The sequence below is a fragment of the Drosophila montana genome, unplaced genomic scaffold, assembly GCF_035044405.1.
Source record: "Drosophila montana isolate Dmon_TW-CO22-7 unplaced genomic scaffold, ASM3504440v1 contig_1455_1, whole genome shotgun sequence".
NCBI lineage: Eukaryota > Metazoa > Arthropoda > Insecta > Diptera > Drosophilidae > Drosophila > Drosophila montana.
The window spans coordinates 240,736-261,392 of NW_026996406.1; the positions used below are offsets into that span (position 1 = coordinate 240,736).

Sequence of the window (20,657 nt, forward strand, 5' to 3'; positions counted from 1 at the left end):
AAGTCTGATAGAGATTACGCAGATTCGCAGGGGATTTGAGAAGTTGAACAAAAAGAGAGAAATTTTATATGCATATTGCGCATATATCCTTGAAGGCATATGCCAGAGGCTAACAATATTATTTTAGTTAAAAAATCTTATAAAACCAAAAAATTATTCGTACAAAATCTGAGTTTCCGATTGTGCCAAAGTTAACTATATAATACTATAGTCTGACGTGAACATGTATACTTTACGGGTTCAAAAAAGTCTTCCTCTATCCATATTCACTCCATATAAAAACCCAGATACCCTTTACAATCTTATAAGAATAGGTCGAGCATTGCAGTTGAGCTTTTGGCATATGAGATTTCTGGACTTGGTTATGGACGCCTTTTCTGCTGACCGCAGGATTTGAGCAACATGATGCGTTGACAAAATGGCTTAGCTTTGGAAGAAGTTTGGGGTGGGGAGCAATTGCACATTTGGTTGCCATAATTCAGGCCACAAAGCTGCAGTTGGCTGCACCAGCCGCAGGCGACAAGCTGAGCTATGACTTGGGCAACCGACCCAGGGTCCGGGTTCCGGGGTCAGGGGTCAAGGGGTTGATGGGGGCGTCATGCGTGCGTGCGTCCATTTTGGAGCAAGTGTCTAGTTTTAGCAGCTGCTCCATTTCCTATGCCAGTTGCTGCTGCTGCTGTCCTTCTGATTGATGGCTCCACTTGTGCCAACTATACGGATTCACATTTGGATTCACACACTCGCACACACACGCACACTAGCGCCACTTCTTTAGCGATTTTCCTGTTTCGTTGAAATTTAATTTCCCCCGGCGAGGCTGAGCTCGCAGCTCGCAATACCCTAGCCTAATGAGCTGAGTGAGTACTTACACAAAATTAAGTGTTGTCCTACTTCACGGATGGGAGGCCTTCAGCTGACTCGGCAAACATGTCTCAAAGTAGCAGCCAGAGATAAAGCGAGTGAGAGTTAGGCAGCAGCCGGGATGGAAAAGGAAAAGGAAAAGCGCAGAGCGACACAAAGGAAATGAAAAAGTAGCGCGCACAAATACGAGTCACAGTCACAGCAAAAGGAAAAACAGAAAAAAGTGCGACAAGTGAAGTGGGAAAAACATTCTCATGCTCATTCCTGTAGTTCCTCTGCCTTGTCAAGTTGTTGTTGCTTTGAAATCATCATAAAGTTGAAGATAAGTTTTCTTTTCATTAAAAAAAGAAACAGAAAACAAGTAGAAACATTGCAATCGATTGTTAACGACTGCACAATACTCTGTTCACAGTTTTAACACAGCTAAAAAGAAGTCGAATATACAGAGTCAAATAATTGACTGCAAAACTGTAAGCCCAGGGCAGTGAATATCAAACTGTGACTATGAGTAAATGTACTTTGTGGGCGCAAAACTGGGCGTGGCGAGAATATTTTTGCAGCGATCTTTAAGGGAATTCATCATAATATGCAGACAGAATTTGAAGTCTCCAAAACTATAGCGATTTGCGATTAACATGCATGGTCAAGAAATATTTACACTTCCCACAATACAAGTATAAAGTATATGTGCCAAGTTTCAAGCCTACCAACAACTAATATACTCTTGTTACACATTGTGAACAGAGCATAAAGCAAGAAAATACAAAAATGGTCAGTGTCCCATTCCCAGGAGTCGCAACAGTGGACGATGAAGGTTCAGGCGCGACAGGAAACAGACTCAAACGACAGGCGAGGACAGAGCCTAGTCTCTGAGCAAGACGGGGGAGGGGCTGGCAACAATAACGGGCAGGGGAGGGGTTGGGGTTGGGTGTTTCCTCCAGTTGTGAGTAGGGCAAAACAAGTTGTTGTTCAGTGTGTTGTTTGGCCGTCTGCTGTCAACGCAAACTGATGCCCAAAAATTTAACAACATTTTACAACACACTTTACAACACACTTTACAGCACTGACTCACACTAATTCAATAAATGCACGTGGACCTGCTTCTGGTCCTGCTTCTGGTCCAACTCCTAGCCCAAGGATGCAGCACACGTAGCAGAAAAGTTGACATAAATCTGCATAAAATATTCGCATATGCAAAATCGTAAAAATAAAGCACAAGAAAAATACGAGTGGAAAAAAATTTGCAAAAACCAGAGAAAAAAAAAAAATTGTAAAGTGTCGACGCTTAACTGGCATGTTCGCCAACACATGTGCCAGGTGAAGTTGCTGGAGGGGGCGGAAGGGGAGTGGGGGGGGGGGGGAGATGGGGCATATTACAGGAATAACTCAGCTGCATTATGTGGCAGCAGCAGCAGCGGCAGCAGCAGCGCAGACAACCATTGAAAAATCTGTAGAAATTATGCAAATACATTTCAGCAATCACTTAACTGTGGATAGCGCCACAGCCAGCCAACGGAATGGAGGATACTTCGGGGATACGTTGGGTATGCTTCGGGGATACGTTGGGGATACGTTCGAGTATGGATTCGGCTTAAGCTATGCGAGAAGCGTTTGCCAAGGCATCGAGTTGAGTGGGCAATGCAATGCAGTCAATAATATGACTTGTAATTTATGCATGCCAAACGCTACAGTGAACGCTCGACATAATGAATTATCGAATTATCAAACTAGAATGGATAATGTAACTAATATTTTTGAATAGATGTGGTTTATTAACGCTGACTACTAAATTGTGTATTTATCTAACTTTTTAGTTAAGACTCTTCAAGCTGCATTCCCCTCCTGGTAAAGCATGTTTAACTTAGCGTGCATCTACTGTACTTCTTAGCTGTTTAGCATTAGCTAAGCCCTTGTTGGAATCCTGTCAGCAGCTCAAGTCATGTCCGCAGCAGTTGCAAATTCATCTAAGCCCCAATTAGAGAGTGGAAATATTTGCAGCTACCTTTTGCAGAGCAGTTTCCCCCTCCTGGCCCGGCCCCTTAATTAGACGTAGATAAACAGCAGGTTTATGCATTATTGTTATGCCACACGCATGTGCCACAAATTGTTCACTGTACATTAGGCAACAACAAAGGCGTCAAAAGGGGTTGCGATCCTCCAAGCAAACCCCTCTCTCACCCAAAGTCAAAGTCGACGCATATGACAGCGCCTTGCGCTGAAAGGGTAAACAAATTCAAGGCGAAATTGATGACAGGGCACACACACACACGCACAACACACATGAACACACATGCACACATATGCACACCCATCAGCAGTTGTGACATTGCCGTCGTCTTCGTCAACTTGGCAAAGGTTGAACTAACATTGAAGCAACTGCCAAGCACCGCACCACCCGCACCGCACCGCACCGCACCGCAGCCGCCGCCAACTAACAATTTTTTACAGAATTTGGATTAAGTGGACTTTGCTGTTGACGTAGTTGTCTGGGGATGTGCGGCAGGCAGTGGGTAAAGGGGTAGAAGGGGGCGAGGGGTATTTGTAGGTGGCCCAGGTCGCAGGCAGCCTGAAAAGTTCGTAAGAGTTTCGTGCGCTGCTTTGCATGCCACACGTCAAGGGTTAAGCGAGGGGGTGTGTGTGTGTGTGTGTGTGGAGTGTTGCCTGATTCCAAGCTGACACTAACCACCACCACCACCCCCCCCCCCCACTCCTCGCCTGTCTGTGTGTGTGTGTGTGTGTGTGCGGGCGCAAATATTTGCAAACGTGTCAATAACCCGCCCAGTGATTTATTTCATATTTGGTCTGGCTTATGAGTTTGCCTTAGCCACTAGCACCTCCACCCCTCCTCCACCCCTCCTCCACCCCTGCAATAAACTCAGCATGTTGCCACAGAATGTAACGGTACGCAGCCTGAAAATAGTTTTACGTGGCCGGCCGCCTGTCAATGACATTTCATATTTTTGAAAAAGAGTACGGGGCAGCTACACAGATTTCATAGCATACTTATGCGGGCAGCGACAGCGACGACAGTTGCCACACGTTGCACGGCCGCAAAGTTGCAAGTGCCACAGCGTCGCCTTAAAGCCACATAAATTGTGCCGTTCCAAAGATGAAGTATCACATCTTTTTATGTCTATAAGGAGAGAGCATATTGCACAAGAGGAGGCAGCTGCGATTATATTATATTTATACTTTGTTTTCTTGGGCCATGTTTATCTATAAGCCTTACTTTCTCAGAGATACTCAAGATCAGGTTTCATTATTTTAATTATTATTATTATAGTTCCTCCAACTTCTCCCATGAAGCTAAATAAACATGTACATAAACATCCTACACAATGTAAATATTTAAATAAATCTATCTTTAACCAAAGCTACTTTTCTGATGAACACCCGATCCTCACGCTAATAAAAGTTGCTAATCTACAGTAACAGCATAAAAAAAAGAAAAGAAAAATCCAACTGCTCCCAAAATCATTAATTGTCGTGCACACATCGAGAATATTCCACTTCTACCCCTTAAAAAGTTAATAGCCTGACTTTTTGTTTATATAGTAGTTATTTATATAGTTATATCTAAAAGTAACTTCTGTTGCATCTTGGTCATAAATGGTACCTCTTGGTCGCTTAAACTGAGCAAAAGCACTTTTGGCTGATTCTTTAAGCTGCACCAATGTGCTCAATGAAGCGAGTGCGACGCTTTATCGCCGCCATATCCACTTTTGCCTAGCGCCTAGTCATAACCTGACTCCCTCACCAATCCCTCACCCTACCCCCGCCCATTCTCTCAGTGCGCTGCCTTGACTTGATTTGATTTAAACGTTTTGCCAGCTATGTGGGTGGAGACGGGTGAGGCGGGGGCGGGGGCGGGGGCGGGGGGAGGTGCCATCGAGACATGGTTTATTCATGCAGCAGCCGCATTATGCAAATGGCTCTTGAGTTGCCGTTGCCACGCCTCTTTGCAGCGCCTTCGTGCGCCACTTGAAATTTGATTTCTATTTCGATTTGTTGCAACATTTCAGGGCAAGCCAAAAGCGAGGTGGAGAGAGGGAAAGGGGAGGGGCAAACTGAAGCCACTTCTCGCCGCTTCGCTTGTGAGTTGAGTTCAAGTTGAGTGCCACTTGAGAACGAGCAGCAAGGGAGCAACAGCGGGGCGGCGAAGTGGTGGGTAATCTACAGGAATCAACAAAAATATACAACAAAAAATAAAAAAGTGACTAACAGCGAGATTTTGCATACATTTTATTTCTTTTATTTTTTTTTTTGTGGGGCAATCGAACAAGCAATTCGTCTCGGCGCTTTGTAATTGCATTATTCGGCGCACAACTTTTTCTTTTTCACGATTAAACAGCTCCAACAACAACAACAACAACAAAAACAAACAATTTCTTTTGAGAAATTTACTTTATTTATTTGTACTCTTGCCGAGGAATTTATAATACTGTCACGAAATGTGCTACGCACTGAACGAGCCTGCTTCGACCCTATAAAGTGTGTCTCTCTATGAAAAGTAGGTCTAGAGTTTTAAAGGTATTTTGCTAAGATTTGGCATATATCAAGCAGTATTGCCTAAGTTAATAGAAACTCAGTCGAAAATGAATTTTTATTTATTAGAAAGCTTTTTCACCCTGACGTATCTTAAGCTAACTTGACAGTTACAAACATCAGCATACTAGTCGATATTATTAAAATACGGAAGAATATAGTCAAATTTGTGTGAACAGAGGCCTGTTCATTCATATACATATATGTATATATATCAAGTATTTATATGAATGAATAAATTTTTAGATATGCTAAATCTGCCATCTCTCACATATTTTTTCTAGGGTATTCAATTTGCTGCACTTAAAAGATAACGCTTCTTACTTTGTTGTTTTTCTTCTTGTTTAGAATGTTTTAAAAAATTTGCATAGGAAACAAATTACTAAGGCAAAAGCAATTTTCGATTTAAGTAAAACGAAGCGAAACAATTCGCATAAACACACACACACACAGACACTCTCTCTCTCACACACACACATACACACTCGCACACGGATACAAAATAATTTCCTTGCCATTTGCTTAGCCCTGGCAAATGCAGGATGTGACAAATGTTTTGCAAATATGTCGCGTGTTCTTTTCGTCGCTGCCTGCCTTGTGTCCTGGTCACATTCAGTTTTTGTTTGTATTTTACACACACACACACTTACATCGTTGAACATTTCACAGCCTGCAAATCCCTGGCACGCATGCCCCCATACCTTCCCCTCCCCCTGCCACCCCCCCTCTCGTTTAGGCATTGTGTTTGCTTTCAACAAAGGCAAAATAATTCAAGCGTTGCGCCTGCAAAATCAACGCACACAATTTCTTGAAATTTCTTGATATTCCTTGATATTTCTTGATATATCTTGTGATATGTGTACAGCAAAACATGTTGATAAGTCGGAGATGTTCACGTTGGACGTGGGCGAGAATGTGGATGTGGATGTGAATGTGAATGTTGATGACGAGCGCACAATGTTGACAGTGGCATATTTCTTTTGAAGACATTTATATACACTTGCGCAGGGTATCACAATTATGTCAAGAGAAATGTCACTTTTATGTGAAATGTCAAATGTAAAGGAAAATAATGAAGAATATAAGATATTTCTAATCATAATAAGTACAAGGTGCAGAAACTTTGTCAGCTTTAAAGAAAATATGTCAAACTCTTTGGTCTATCAAACTTAATCAGACCTAAGAACAAGAGATCTAGCTCGAACTTAGGGAAGTATAGAAAAGTCTAAGTAGAAGTCTAAGGTAGCCAGTGCTATTGCCAAGTTAGATTGATAAGTTTTGATTGATAAGTTTTGATTGATAGCTTTGGCAAAAACTCAATCAGGCCCAAGAACAAGAGCTGTAGCTCGAACTTAGGCAAGTATAGGAATGTCTCAGTCGAAGTCTTAGTCAGCCAGTGCTATTGCCAAGTTAGATTGATAAGTTTTGATTGATCAGTTTTGATTGATCAGTTTCGAACGAAAAGCATTGATAAGTTCCATAATATGCACATCATGGCATCATCACATATAAAAAAGAGTATTCAATAGTCAGCAGCTTGATAAGAACTCCTCATTTCGCTTTTTAAGACGTTTTCCTCCACTGAACATCAAAATTAATGACTTGCGTATCATTTTTGGAGGCAACGAGTGACAGCTTTTTGCCTATTTTTGCTTACATTTTCATCTTTGAATTTCAATTTCAATTTTCATGTTGATTTTGCTCTTGATTTGTGTTCAGCGACCAATTGAATCGCTTTAATAACGCATCAATCAAATTGTCTGCCGGCAATTCGCCAATTTGTTATGCACAATTTCAATATTTAGTCAAGAGTGCATTTCGCATGCTGCATTTCGCATGCTGCATATCAATAAATAACTCAAATCGCCAAAAAAAAAAAAACCGTCACTCACACAGCAATATTTGCTGTGTGAACTGCACTCAAAGCTCGCGGAGGAATTTGGTTTTATTAACTATACACTTTTAATTAAAATTGGTAAAACCAGTTACAATCTGAAGAGTTTCTCTTTAATAAGTTTGTTAAAAAATAATTGTCCCCAAAACTTCGTTTTAATATTTCCCAATTTCCAACATTTATTTTTATTTTACGTAATATAAACATTGGTCATGAAAACGTTTTCACTGCGACACAGCAGAAACAGATATCACATATAAAAAATTCTACTTTTTTAGACATATATATTCATTTTGATTGCCAGCACACACACACACACACACTTCACTGTTTTGGTTACATTGAGCAGCCATTAGCATTATTTGCCCATCACGATTCAATCAATCGCAAAATTGTGATTTACCTCGGGCCGGGCCTCAAGCCCGAAACGTATCAAATGAAATTCAAATTTTGCAAATTCGCTGGCTGCGTCTGTCATATTAATTAGCCAGTTGAGCTCGGATTCCAACAGATGCGCCTCCCACTCTCGATCTGTCCAGAAATGACGCTAAAAACTAATTAAAATGCCATGTCATCGGGCAGGCCGACAGACAGACGTCACATAATGGCACGCCCACGCCCGCAGAGAGCTGCCCACCTAATCGAATAAATGTCATGAATGAGACCCCCCGCTACACAAATCAGAGAGAGAGAAGAAAAAAACAAACCGAAAATCAGAGCAAGTAGCTGACAGTTGGCTGGGGAATTCAATTCATATTCATTTGGCGCCCAACGAGTGCCATTCGAAATGGCGGCCAGTGACAGCGAACAATGAAATCAAATTAAAATACACTTTAGAGTCGCGTTGAATGAATCAATGAATCAAAGGCTAAACAATGCAATGGCAGCTCGGACATCGTGCCGAATTGTTAAATGGGCATTGAGAAGCGAATAGAAGGGCGGGCAAGCGTCGAGCGAAGGCGATGAAAAGTTGTTGCAACTGACAGGCGCTTAAAAAATTGCAAATCAATTTAAGTTAAATTAATTTAACTTTCAAGTGTTGCGTCTGCTTTAAACATGCGGCATTTGTAAGGCCCATTAAATAAATTTCATTTACATAACGCGCGCCTGGGGACTGCTGAAAAAATTTTAGGTATATATTAAAAAGAAAAGCCAAAGGGAATTGTCCCTAAAAATAAAAGTGAGAGGCCTAACAAATACTCTTTTGAATATGTATACAGGAAATTTGGGAAATACGTCAGATGTGTCACAAAATGAATTTTCAATTAAACAGAAAAAACACGTTCGGCTAAATATATTCTCATCAGATATGAAATATTTATGACCCAAAATATGACTAGTAATTTTAAGGGGTTCACAAAAACTTGCGTCCTTTAAAATGCATGACAAATTTGTAGGAATTGAACTAATTTCGAATATTACAACTTGTGACGAACTTTAGCAATCAAATAAGTGGACATTAAAAGCTATTGATAAACCTGATTAAAATTATCCAAGCTATAGGCAATTAAAATCTACTATTTATGTCTCGAGCGCGCTGCTATTAGAGGCCATTAATGCTATAAGTAGAGTTTCATTTGATATCATTAAGTGTCCCCTTCACCCCTTCACCAGCACCTAATAAACTCCCACAAACCAACCATAATTTAGTGTAAGTATCAATCAGAAACAAAGGGCATAATAAAGTGGTTGTGTCCTCGGCCAAAACTTCGTGCGAAGCTAAAGTGAATAGCCAAAATATGTTTAAAATGCGAGCAACGCTCAAAATTCATTAACTACATAAAGCACACATACACACACACATACATAACCACACACGCACGCACACATTTACCCTCACACACACACACACACACGCACACACGCAATGGGCGGCACACGCGAGTTGCTGCCTGCACGCACTTTGAGCCCGATTTAAGCGGCTTAGTGAAAGTCCTTTCCGAATGTGCAAATATGCAAATAACAAAAGCAAATAACTGTAAGAGACTGCTCGACTAGAATATACCCTGTACTCAGCTGCGACTTGCTGTTACATAAAAACATACATTGCACACATAAAGCAGGAGCTGTCCTTCTACTAACCTCAGCCCAACACTTTCGAAAATTCAATCTTAAATAACTTCTATATTAATTAATCATTGGTTTAAAAACTATTCAGAAATTATAAATTGCAATAATAAGTGTATATATATCAAAAATATCATATAAAATAAGTTAATTTATTAATGTAAGGTTAAATCGTCGAGAGTATTCAAAATATCAAACACTTCTGCTGTGTAAATACCTATCTACTAATTATATTATCTCCAGCTCTTTTAATCTCTAAGTTATGTTTAATTGATCGCCAACTTTTGCCTGTTACATACATTGCACAGCTACAAAATACCCTGTTTTATTTATATAAATTTTCACTGGGTACAAGGCATAAAAAGCCGAAAGAAGTAAAATGCAAACTGTAGGAACTTTGCCTGAGCTGCTTCAGTAGCTGCCTTGTCAATGTGGCAGAGTCTTGGCGTTTAAATAACTTTGACGCCCTTTTTGCATGCACACACACGAGTGTGCTTCAAGTGTGTGTACACCGCGTGTGTGTGAGATGTGTGTGTGGCATTTCCGCTCCTTATCACAGGGCACGCTGAAACTGAAGTAAAAGAAAACTTTTTGACGACTTCGTTGACAGGGCCAAGGGAAATTTGCCTTCATTTTTCAGCTAGGGAATAACTACACACACGCTTAGCCACACACACACTCACACACACACATGAGCACATGCCTGTATGTGTTTTACACGTTACAATTTCGCCTCATTGCCAAATCTAACAGAATTGCGACTTTTCTGCTCTGCAATTCGCGTTGACTGTGCAGCACCCCTTTCCCCTGACGAGCCACCCCTCCAACGCACAACCATTTTTCTCTACCAACCCCCCCCCCCCCCTTGCCGTTAACGCCCGTGCCGGAAAGCATACACAGCTAGCAATTTGGCTCGACAACTTTTCGACTGTAGCGATACAAGTAATTTGTCTCGGGTTAAATTTGGCAAATTGTCGCAATTATCATTCCGCTTTTTGTGCGCATCTTCTAAAGGCAGCTCCCTTTCCTTCTGCTTCTTCTTCTTCTTCTATTTCTGCTTCTTCTTCGTACAACTCCTTAGCCCCTTCACTGCGCTAATGAGCCAAGACAGAGCATTCATGCATTCGCATTGAGCCGCAGCTAAAACGCCTTCAACTATGCAATTGCATTTACTTAAATTTAAAGTCACAGCACGCCACATATATGTTGGATGGGGGGAGAGGGGGGGGGGGGGGGGGGGGGATAACAGTGTGCGGGAACGGGGGCGTTACTGCACTTCCCTTTCCGCTGCGGCGCCTGAGCAAAGTTTGTTAGCTAGGAAATGGCCCGGGGAAGGGTGTAGACGAGAGAGACTGTTTCATGCTATAAGTCAAGTTCTCTTCCGGCTGGCAGTTGCTCATGATGTTGGTGATAATGATGATGATGCGAATGATAATGATGATTGCAATGATAAAGATAATGCTGAAGCAGTTGCAGATACTCTGACAGTGATGATGAAGAACTAACGACAAACAAGTTAGAACACTGCAGTTGAAACGCAACCGACTGCGCAATACTCTGTTCCCTATGGTAAAGCAACTGAAATTATATCGAAAAAGAGTCCGACTAATGTTTTGAGCGGCCCAAACGAAATCTTCCTGTCAAGTTTGGTGGCAGTAGCTCTACGGCCGTAAGAAATAACAATTTCCGTTCCTGATTCGCCGTCTGGTGGGCGTAGCAAAAAAAATATATGCTTCAAACGACGCAGCTAAACACGATGACATATTCCATGTTTAAAGTCAGTAGCAACAACGACCTAATCAATATACTCTTTTTCACTCTATGAACAGAGCATAAAAACAACAACAACTACAACAACTGCCAATGCCGCTGGCTACAGCGAAACGACGTACATGTCTTTCAACACTTTTTATATGCAACTATTTTGCATACGCCAAGCACACACACACAAAGTAAGGGGTTTTTCTCTTCAAAATCTACACACACTCACACACACACACACACGTGCGTGGTGTGGTTTTAATGTGTGTGGTTGAGGTTGCTGGGATATTGATGTTTGCTGCGCTGACTTGAGCATGGCGGTCGTAGATTTCAACGCTTGTCGTAACTGATACCGTATGTATATAAGTATGTACATATATATATATATCTCTCCCACGTTGGGCGCCATTAAGGTCGGCCATTTCTCTGTGTGTGGGGGGAGCTGTGCCCGCTTTCTTGCTGTTTCTTCTTACATTTAACCATCATCATCTACAACTCCAACTACCACTATGTCATCTGCTTCGCAAGCAGATATGAGGGCTAGCTGTGTGCATGTGTGCATGTGTGTGTGCGGGAGGATATGCGTATGTGTTTTAGTGTTGATAAGAAAGCAAACGCCACGATAAACAAGTTGCTGTTGTTTTGATACCCTGCTAAGCCATTCGAAATTATTTAGATTGGGTATATTGTTGCTTGTGAAATGTATGTAACGGATAAAAGAAGCCTCAAATAGATGGAGCTTATATATTCTTGATCAAAATTAGGAGTCGAGTTTATATAGACGTGTCTAAGTTAAGAAATTAAGATATAATATAAACTTCTCATTGTATACCTCCCACAAAACCCAGTTTCCAATTTTTGAGCACATCCTGGAGATTATAAGAGCTTGAGACACAAACTTTAGTAGGTTCTCGTGTAACATATTAAATACTTCCTCCTCAGGTTTTTTACCTTAAAAAATTTGTTAAAAATCGAACTATAAATTCGGAAGTTATTTAAATATTTAATTTTTCTAGTGTTACCTAGTTACTAGTAGGTAACGTTTTGGTGCAAGGTACAGGAGTTATTCCTAGTCGGGCAGCCTCTGCTAGAGCTTACTTGTACTTGTTTTTGTTGTTGTTGTGTTATTGAAACTACCGCAATAGACGAGTAGCAAGAAGAAGATGTAGTAGAAGAAGCAGCACAAGTGCAAATTTGAAAGGTTTTTGACATTGCTTCATTGCTGTGCCCGTCTCCTACAGCGCCGCCCCCCCCCCTTCCCCTTTCCCTTCCCCTCCCCCCACTATTTGAGCCCGTGCCTTTGTTTTCAAGTTTACTTTGCTGTTTACTTTGCTGCTTACTTTACTTGAAGCACGTCTGGGCAAGTATTTAAGCCATTTCACACTGGACCATAACGAAAATGCACTTTGCTCAGATTTTGCAAGGCACGAGCTGCGAGATGGGGCAAAATTACGTTTTATGGGACGAAAAACAAAGTTTTTGGAATATCAAAAATTATTAGCAATTTAATGCACGACTAGTCAGGAGCCAAGGCACAGGAGCGCACCGAGCTCACAAAGTGCCTCGTCCAGCTTTCACTTCACTTTTCTAGCTTCTCTCTCATGGCAAGTGCTCGATTTTGTGGCAAATTTCACTGACGCCAGACGCCATAACAGTTGCAGTTTCCACGGAGTTAAGGGCCAAGGGTTGACAAAGGGGGGAGGGGGGCCAACACTGACATGGATATGTTAAAAACAACATGTTTTTAGTTCTACTTTATACACTACTCGAGGAAAGGGCACTCCAGTTGTGCTATGCAGGAGACACTCTTTTTTGTAAATTAAAATCGAAAGGATTAAAGACGCAAGAGACGTAAAAATTAAATTTTTGGTCAGGTTCAAAAATTGTACCTTAAAAGTGCTTAAAAAGCCTTCCTCCCGCTCGCAAATAAATTTTGTAAAATTTACTTTTCGAATTTTCACAGCATACAATTGTCAAAATAATAGAAAATGCCCATTCCCGACTTCAATTTTTCTTAACTTTGTCAAAACTAAACTGATTTTCATTTTTTTTTTGCACTATTCTAACTTTGGGTTGACTTTGGGAAACTGCAGCAACAGATCTTCTTGGCTTTATTTATTAATAAATTTTGCTAGACATAACTTTGTTAGAACTTATTAAACTTCTGCTAGATATATCACGTTTGTTTTGCGCTTTAAGTGTAACAAATTCTTGGTTAGAGAATTATGCTAAAAGGGCATTTATAGTGCACTTTGCTGCACTCGGTTAGCCTCAACAATTTTCATGTTGTTTTGTGCAGCAGCCGCAGCAAAAAAGCAGCATCAGCAGCAGCAGCAGCAGCAACAGCAGTTTCCGTGCTGCCGCCGTCGTCGTTGTTGTTGTTGTTGTTATTGTTGTTCGTTGTTGTTCGTTGTCGACGTCATTTGCCGTCTGCCGCCAAAGTCGTCGTCGCCGTCGTCGTTGCCGTTGCCGGCGTTGTCTGTCCCACATTTTAGTCCATTTGTCGTGGTATCCACGTCTGTTCCATGTCTGTGCATCTAATTTAAAATTATGCAACTGTTTTTTTGTTACGCTTTCGCTGCAAGTACCCTTGTTGCCCCCCCCCCCCCCCCAACCCCCATTCATCACCCCTTCCCCTCCCTAGACCCTTCTATTTCCCACTGGCACTCATTGACTTGCCGACTCTGTTGTTGTTGTTGTTGTTGTTGTTGCTGCTGTTGTTTTGGGGTCACGCGTTGCAAGCCCCAAACAACGGTAATAAATCATCAGCAGAGAGCGAGGCAGCAATAGGGCAGCCTTCGCCCGTTTTCCCTCTCCCTCTCTCACTTTATCCTACTCTCTCTCTCTTTTGCACTGATTGCTGTGGCTGTTGTTTTTCATTCGCATCGTTATCACTGACTGCTGCAATCGACAGTTGCCCCTCCCCCCCTCCGACCCGGTTGCCGCCCCTCCCCCCCACTGTCGCTTCAGCAGCCCGTGCCGAGCGATGCACAAAAAAACACATTAATCAATTGCTGTACAACGTCTGTTCTATACTCTTTGGTCTCCGGGCACGGCCGCATATATTTCCATTGTGTTGTGCCACAGAAAGTACCGTTACACGCTTGGCGTACACCCAAAAAAAAAAAAACAGAAAAAAATAACTTGCCCCCCGTCCTTGTCGCTAAGCCGTCGCGAAACACACATTTTTGCACATTATGTGCAACGCGCGTGAAAATTCGTCCTTAGCAAAATTCGCGCAAGCATAAAAACGAAAACGAAAAACAGAAATGAAAATAAAAAAAAATGAAATAAAAAAAAAATATTTAAAATAAAAAACAATAACAAATAAAAATTGTTTATGCTGCAAAAATATATATTTATGATCCGCGCGGCAGACGTCGACTGCGACGCAGGCAGCGAATTTATTTCAATTTATGCGCCCAGCGATAAATATTTGGCCATAAATTTGGCGTATAAATCGCCAAGTGAGCCGCACGCAATCCTTTTTTTTTTTCGTCATTTTATTTATGCATTTGAATACAAAAATGAATTTGTGAATATTCATTAAAGTGCACCAAAGGGGCACAAATAATGCATAATAAGCATTGAGATTAAGCCAAAACGAATACGAAATTGAATTATAAATATTAAATCAGTTTAAAATTTGAATTCGCTTGTGACCGACTAGCTGATGCACTAAATGCAGCTACGAATTGGTATAATAATCGTATATTAATTTATTGACGAAAAAACTTTGGACAGCAGCTGTGCTTCTTCTTCTGCTCCCAAATCTATATTATATAAGTTTAATTCTTGAATAACTTTTGTATTTATTGTGGAAATCGGAATAAAAGTTTAAGTATTCTTGATCTATGTAAGCTATACGACAGCCAAAATACCAAATTGTATGACTTTAGCTCTAACTGTTTCCGATATATGCTAAAAAAATAATAAAACCTGATTTGCTAATCGATATATATCGATTTCGAGAAAACGGAGGGAGTAATCGATGCTTGCAAAAGTTTAAAATGAGTACACTATACAATATATTCTACATATGGTGTATCAGCTCTTATTATCTCTGATATTGATGCGTTTATATAGATCGACTCGCTAGCTAATGCTGATTCAGAATATACATATGTGGCAGAGTTGTCGCCCTTTGCTTGTTTTATTTGCCTAAGCAACTTTATGATACCCTTTCAGGCCATTTTCAATGCATACTGCCGTAGGCTATAAAAGTAATTATGCATAATACTGATAAATAAATTACAAATTGTTCAACACTTTTTTTTTTTTTTGCAGATACAACAAACACAATAATGACATTGAAATGGCGCCAGAAATACAAAAGCAGAAAAAGGCCCAAGAAACTGAAACAACGAATAAATGCAACAACAGCTGCAACAACAACAACAGCAACAACAGCTGCAACAACAACAACAACAACAAACACTGGAACAAACACTGCCGCAACAGCAACAAAACAATTCAGACTGAGAGAGGGCATGGAGCAGGCCAGCCCCAGCAATTGGCAGTCAAATGAGCGCCACAAAAGTGTCACGCAAATGTTGCAAGTGCCAACAACAAGAACAACAAGAACAACAACAAGAAGAACAACAACAATGGCAACACAATGTCATGCAATTAAGGCTTCCAGCTGCAACAGCGGCCATTGTCAGCTGCGTCAACGTCAACGTCAACGTCAGCGTCACGTATTTCCGACGTCAACGTTGACGCTGACGCTGCTGCTCTCGCTGGCCGCAACAGCAGCCATTGCAGCAACAACAGCTGCAGCAGCAGCAGCGGCAGCGGCCGCCGCCTCCACATCAAACGCTGCCAAACCTGCCAATTTGTCTGGTTCCGGAACCGGCTCCAACTCCGGTTCGGGCTGCTCTCTTGCCGAGTACAGCTGCTCGAATGGACGCTGCGTTCCGCTGAGCAAATTTTGCAATAACATCAACGATTGCGGCGACGGCAGCGACGAGCCGCGCTTCTGCACACGTGAGTAGTGGGGCAAGGGGGGCAAAGAGGGGGAGGGTGAGGCCAATTATGCAAAGCTGCCATAAAAGATTAGCCGCAACGGGAAACGCTTCTTCTGTTTGCTTAATTTACGTGGCAAGGCTAACAAAAACGGGGGCTGGCAACGAAATAAATGAACCCAGACGCTGATGTCCTCTCATTTTTTGCCCTAACTCTTTGCCTTCAAGCTGCCAATTTAATCTTAGCTACACTGCAAGAAAATAACATACAATTCAGATGCATATAAGACTTTAACGAAGTGAACGAAGCTGAGTTAATCAAGAGTAAGGCAAAGACAGTAAACGCTCGCTACGGTATCACAGCTGATTTTGCTAAAGCCCGAAATATTTTATACATAAAATAAAAATGTGTTATATAAAATTTACTTTTAATTTTAAGTGTGCCTACCAATCACTTTTATACGATATTTTATTTTTATTTTTATTTATTTTTGCTTATTTTTTATAAGAAATCTACTCTAGTTTTCGTAAACCTGCAATTACTTAATGTATTTATTTTCGTTACTAAACTTTCTACAATTTATAAGTCATAACTTTTGAGCCGCCACTGTAATTTAACTGTTATACGTACATACATATGTATGTATATGCATAACAGCAGATTGCAAAGATCATACGATTATGCATGACGCTTCAAGTTTCGTTTTGCATGCCCTTTTTGCGTCTCCCTCTCTGCGTCTTTTTGTTTCCCCTTCACTATCCAACCCCATTCAAATTGATAATTATTTCGCATATAACTGTAAAACTTCCAATGCTCTAGCGGCTTCTTTTGCCGCAGTGTAGCGAGCAGCCACTTTTCTCTCACCGTTTAACGTTCTCCCACCATGCAGCCAGCCGTCATGTGTAAATGTAATTAAGCACTCTCACACTCGCGCGCACACACGTTCACATTTCGACCCACACACACACACACACAGTGTACGTTCATATGTACACAACGGCTGAGGCCCTCATAATGGCGGCAAAGTGAACTTCTCACTTTGCCAATTGGCTGCCCATTGGAGCCGTGTGCCCGGCGCACTCTCAGCTGCCAGTCATTGGGGAGAGGGAGGGGGGCGTAGAGCATGTCAAGCGTTGATGAATTTAATTAAGTATTTTCAATGACATTCGATGAGCGAGGATCAGAACAGCAATTGCAAAAATAATACAAAAAAAAAGCAAAATTTAATAAGGGACAACTCGTGGGTGCTTAATTGAAAAACGAGCGCACACATTTTGCGTGCACAGTCAGACTCTAAATAGGTGCATAATTTGATCTGGAAGGCCTAACAAAACAATTTCGGCAATTACCGTTTAAAATTCAGAGCTGCGACGGCAGTTCGAATGCTGCTGTTGTTGTTGTTGTTGTTGTTGCTGAAACACAGTGCGCTATGTGTTTGTATGTATGTATGTATGTAACTGGTTATGCCTGTATATATGTAAGCATGTCATATGCATACTCGTATTACACGCATTATTATCTAATTGAGTATTGATAGCCGCTCGACTGCCTGTTTGATTTGATTGAATGCAGCAGCAAAAGCAATAAAGCAACAATAACAACAATGATGCTCAGCTGAGGTATTAGCAGCCAAATTGAATGGAAATCTGTTTACCCAATCGTCCGTCCAAGCCGAACACAAATCCTATGCATCTTTAATAATACTAATTGAAAAGGAATTTGTAACAACAGTAAGATTGACAATTGTCATGCAAATTGTATTGCTTATTGAATTTACGACAATATAAAATCTCATGAAATTTGCATTCCAACTGGAAGGCAACAAACGGTAAATGGACGAAAAGGAGATGGGAGAAGAGACAAAATGAAAAATTCTTTTTGCTTGCACTTACCACAGACACATACGATTTGCATTTTATGGCTGCCAACTGCAAATAAACACAAACAAACACTGGACACATGTAAACTATGTTTGGTAAATTATATATAACACAACAATTTAATAATTATTCACAAAATGGGTTTATACGGATTATTGAAACACGGAACGAGCGGAGTTTGAACGAAGCAGCGCGAGAGCACGATTACCAACTGATATCGATACCTGTAGCGAGCAATTAGTGCTGCCGGACTGATATAAAGTATCGATTATCAATTATGCTGCCAGGCTTCTGCAAAAAGAATGTTACCGTTCAATATTTAAAGAGAGTTGATGCATTTAAAATAACATGTGTTTATCTTGCTTGCATGTTAAGCTGCTGTTCAATCAACAGGCAATTAGCAGATTGCTGTTGTTTATGGCACCTAACAAAATGGCGCAGCCAACGCCTTTTCAATAGGCGCGGGTCTTTATAATTGGTAGGGGGAGCGGCGGGGTGAGAGGGCGTTGCGGTTGCCTTGGCAAACAACAAACAATCGTCTAAAGCTAATTGCGTTTAACATGGTTTTGATTAGCTGCTAAACAATTATTGGCGCGCTTTATTTGCCACGCCCCCTCCTATTTGCAGGCTGTAATCGCACCTACTACGGCGACATTGGACAGACATACGCTTTGGAGCTGCATCGACCCAAACAGGATCGGGTGCCCTTTGTCTGTGTGCTCACGTTTACGGCAGCGGGTGGACAGCACGGTGATGTGGTGCAGGTGAGTACCCCCCCCCCTTCCCCCTTCAGCAGCAGCTGCCTTTCAGAATTCATTTGCCAAGCGGGATAAAGTATGCCATTAAAAAGATAAGCAACAACAACAACAACAATGCTCGATATTGATTTCAAAGCCACGCAGCGAAGCATCGCAAGTCCCAAACCCAATCCCAATCCCAAAGGCGTGCACCGAACGAAGCGTAACTCCAACTGACAGGCCAGTCCGAACATCCCTGCTCCAGCTGCTCCTGCTGCAGGTCCCACTGACAGGAAGCCAATGCCGGCGCCTGTTAGTTATTACGCCACTTCACACCTTATTCTTTGGCCGGGGGCAGCTCTTGGCCAACGGCTTTGCCACGCTCGAGTGCGCACCGAGAGCATCCTGTGAGGTGGCCAACAAGCCATTGCCACTGATATATACTCACAGATACGCAACTGGCCAAAAGGTTTATTATGGCCAAAGCAGCTTTGTATACCCTGTACACATTGAGAATGTTTAAGGTAGGGTATAATGAAGGACAGGCGGAAGAGCGCAGTTGTAATCGTAATATATAAGCGTTAAATAAGGCATTTATGCCTTAAATCGATTACAATCGGTTACTGCCCAAAATCGATAATTATCGACTTCTTCTCATGGCTTTTTGAACATGTCCCGGAGATTATGTCCACCAAATATGGCACTCCACTTGCCTAACAAAAATTTAATTGAAGTCATTTTATCGATAATTGCCCAAAATCGATAAATATCGACATCCTACCATGGCTTTTTGGCCAAGTCCCGAAGATTACCTCCACTAAATTTGGCATTGGCTTTCCGCTTGCCTTGCAAATATTCAATTTAAGCCAAATTATCGATAATTAAGCCTTTTGCTTTAAATCGATAAATATCGATTTGAAGACATGCAGCTTAAAGAGAAATCTCGCACATTTAAAGAACTAGAAACTTCATATTGGGAATATAGATTCTTATTTCGCAAACGCAGATCAACCTCCTAACTTAATTGCCCTCTTAAATCTCGAATCGATAATTATCGATACCTGGCAGCCCTGTCTCGAAGTTTATTTAAATTTGGCATGGACGTTCCCGTGTGACTATGTTTATCCCATTTTATCAATAGCTCGATTAATAGGGGATAATAGGAGTTCAGTAAAGGGTAACTCCTAGTCGCTCAATCTCAGCTCGAGCCCTCTTAATTGTTTTTGCTACACTTTTTATTCAATCAAAACTCTGTTACTGCCCCCCCTTTCGCCCCGCCCATGCACAGGTTACCCTGGACAGCTTCACAATTGGCCGCTTCACCAGCTACGTGCACGATGGTTGCCCGGACGGGTATATGCAAATCGCCGAATCGGCCCGGACACCAATTGGCGGCATGTGGTGCGGCAGCTCGTGGGGACCAGTTTTATTCTACAGCGAGACGCGCAGCCTGATATTCACCATCAAGCTGAACAGGTGAGCGCAGGTGTGTGCTACCTAGTTCGTGTCCAACTAATGAGCTTTTTCTTTTTTGTGCTTGCCAAAGACTTGCCCGGGATCAAAGCGGCTACAACTTCGACTTTCGCATTAGGTACAAGGTGCTCTCAAAGGATAGCGCCGTGACACGCTACGGCGGCATTAAGCTGGCAGGTAAATCCGCAAACAAGAGGATTTCTCTCCCCCTCTCTCTATCGTTCCCTCCTCCCCAGAGCTCAGCCAGTGGCACAATCGGAGCAGCTTCCTCAATCCACAGCAGCAGCAGGCTTTGGAGGATTTCACAAACTCGAGCGGCGCTCGCTCCGATCGCTATGGCCAGGATTTCAGTTTGTTTAGCGCGTATGCGAATAACAAGACGTTCGTGGAGTCGCTGGAGAAGCCGCTGGCCAGGGACGAGCACAACTACACGGAGCCCAAATACTATCTGGGTAAGTGGGCCGCAAGTTGAAA

General features: G+C 41.8%; 1 protein-coding gene across 3 annotated transcripts in view; it reads left to right on the forward strand.

The window, feature by feature from the left end:
* The window catches only part of LOC135431263 (uncharacterized), a 55,690-nt gene that overhangs the window by 16,777 nt on the left and 18,256 nt on the right, over positions 1–20,657 (forward strand). For all 3 annotated transcript variants that reach the window (XM_064686284.1, XM_064686273.1, XM_064686291.1), the window contains exons 3-7: positions 15,416–16,114; positions 18,601–18,737; positions 19,999–20,186; positions 20,257–20,360; positions 20,420–20,635. In XM_064686284.1, coding sequence (XP_064542354.1) covers positions 15,416–16,114; positions 18,601–18,737; positions 19,999–20,186; positions 20,257–20,360; positions 20,420–20,635 — 1,344 coding nt within the window. The remainder of the gene's footprint in view (positions 1–15,415; positions 16,115–18,600; positions 18,738–19,998; positions 20,187–20,256; positions 20,361–20,419; positions 20,636–20,657) is intronic.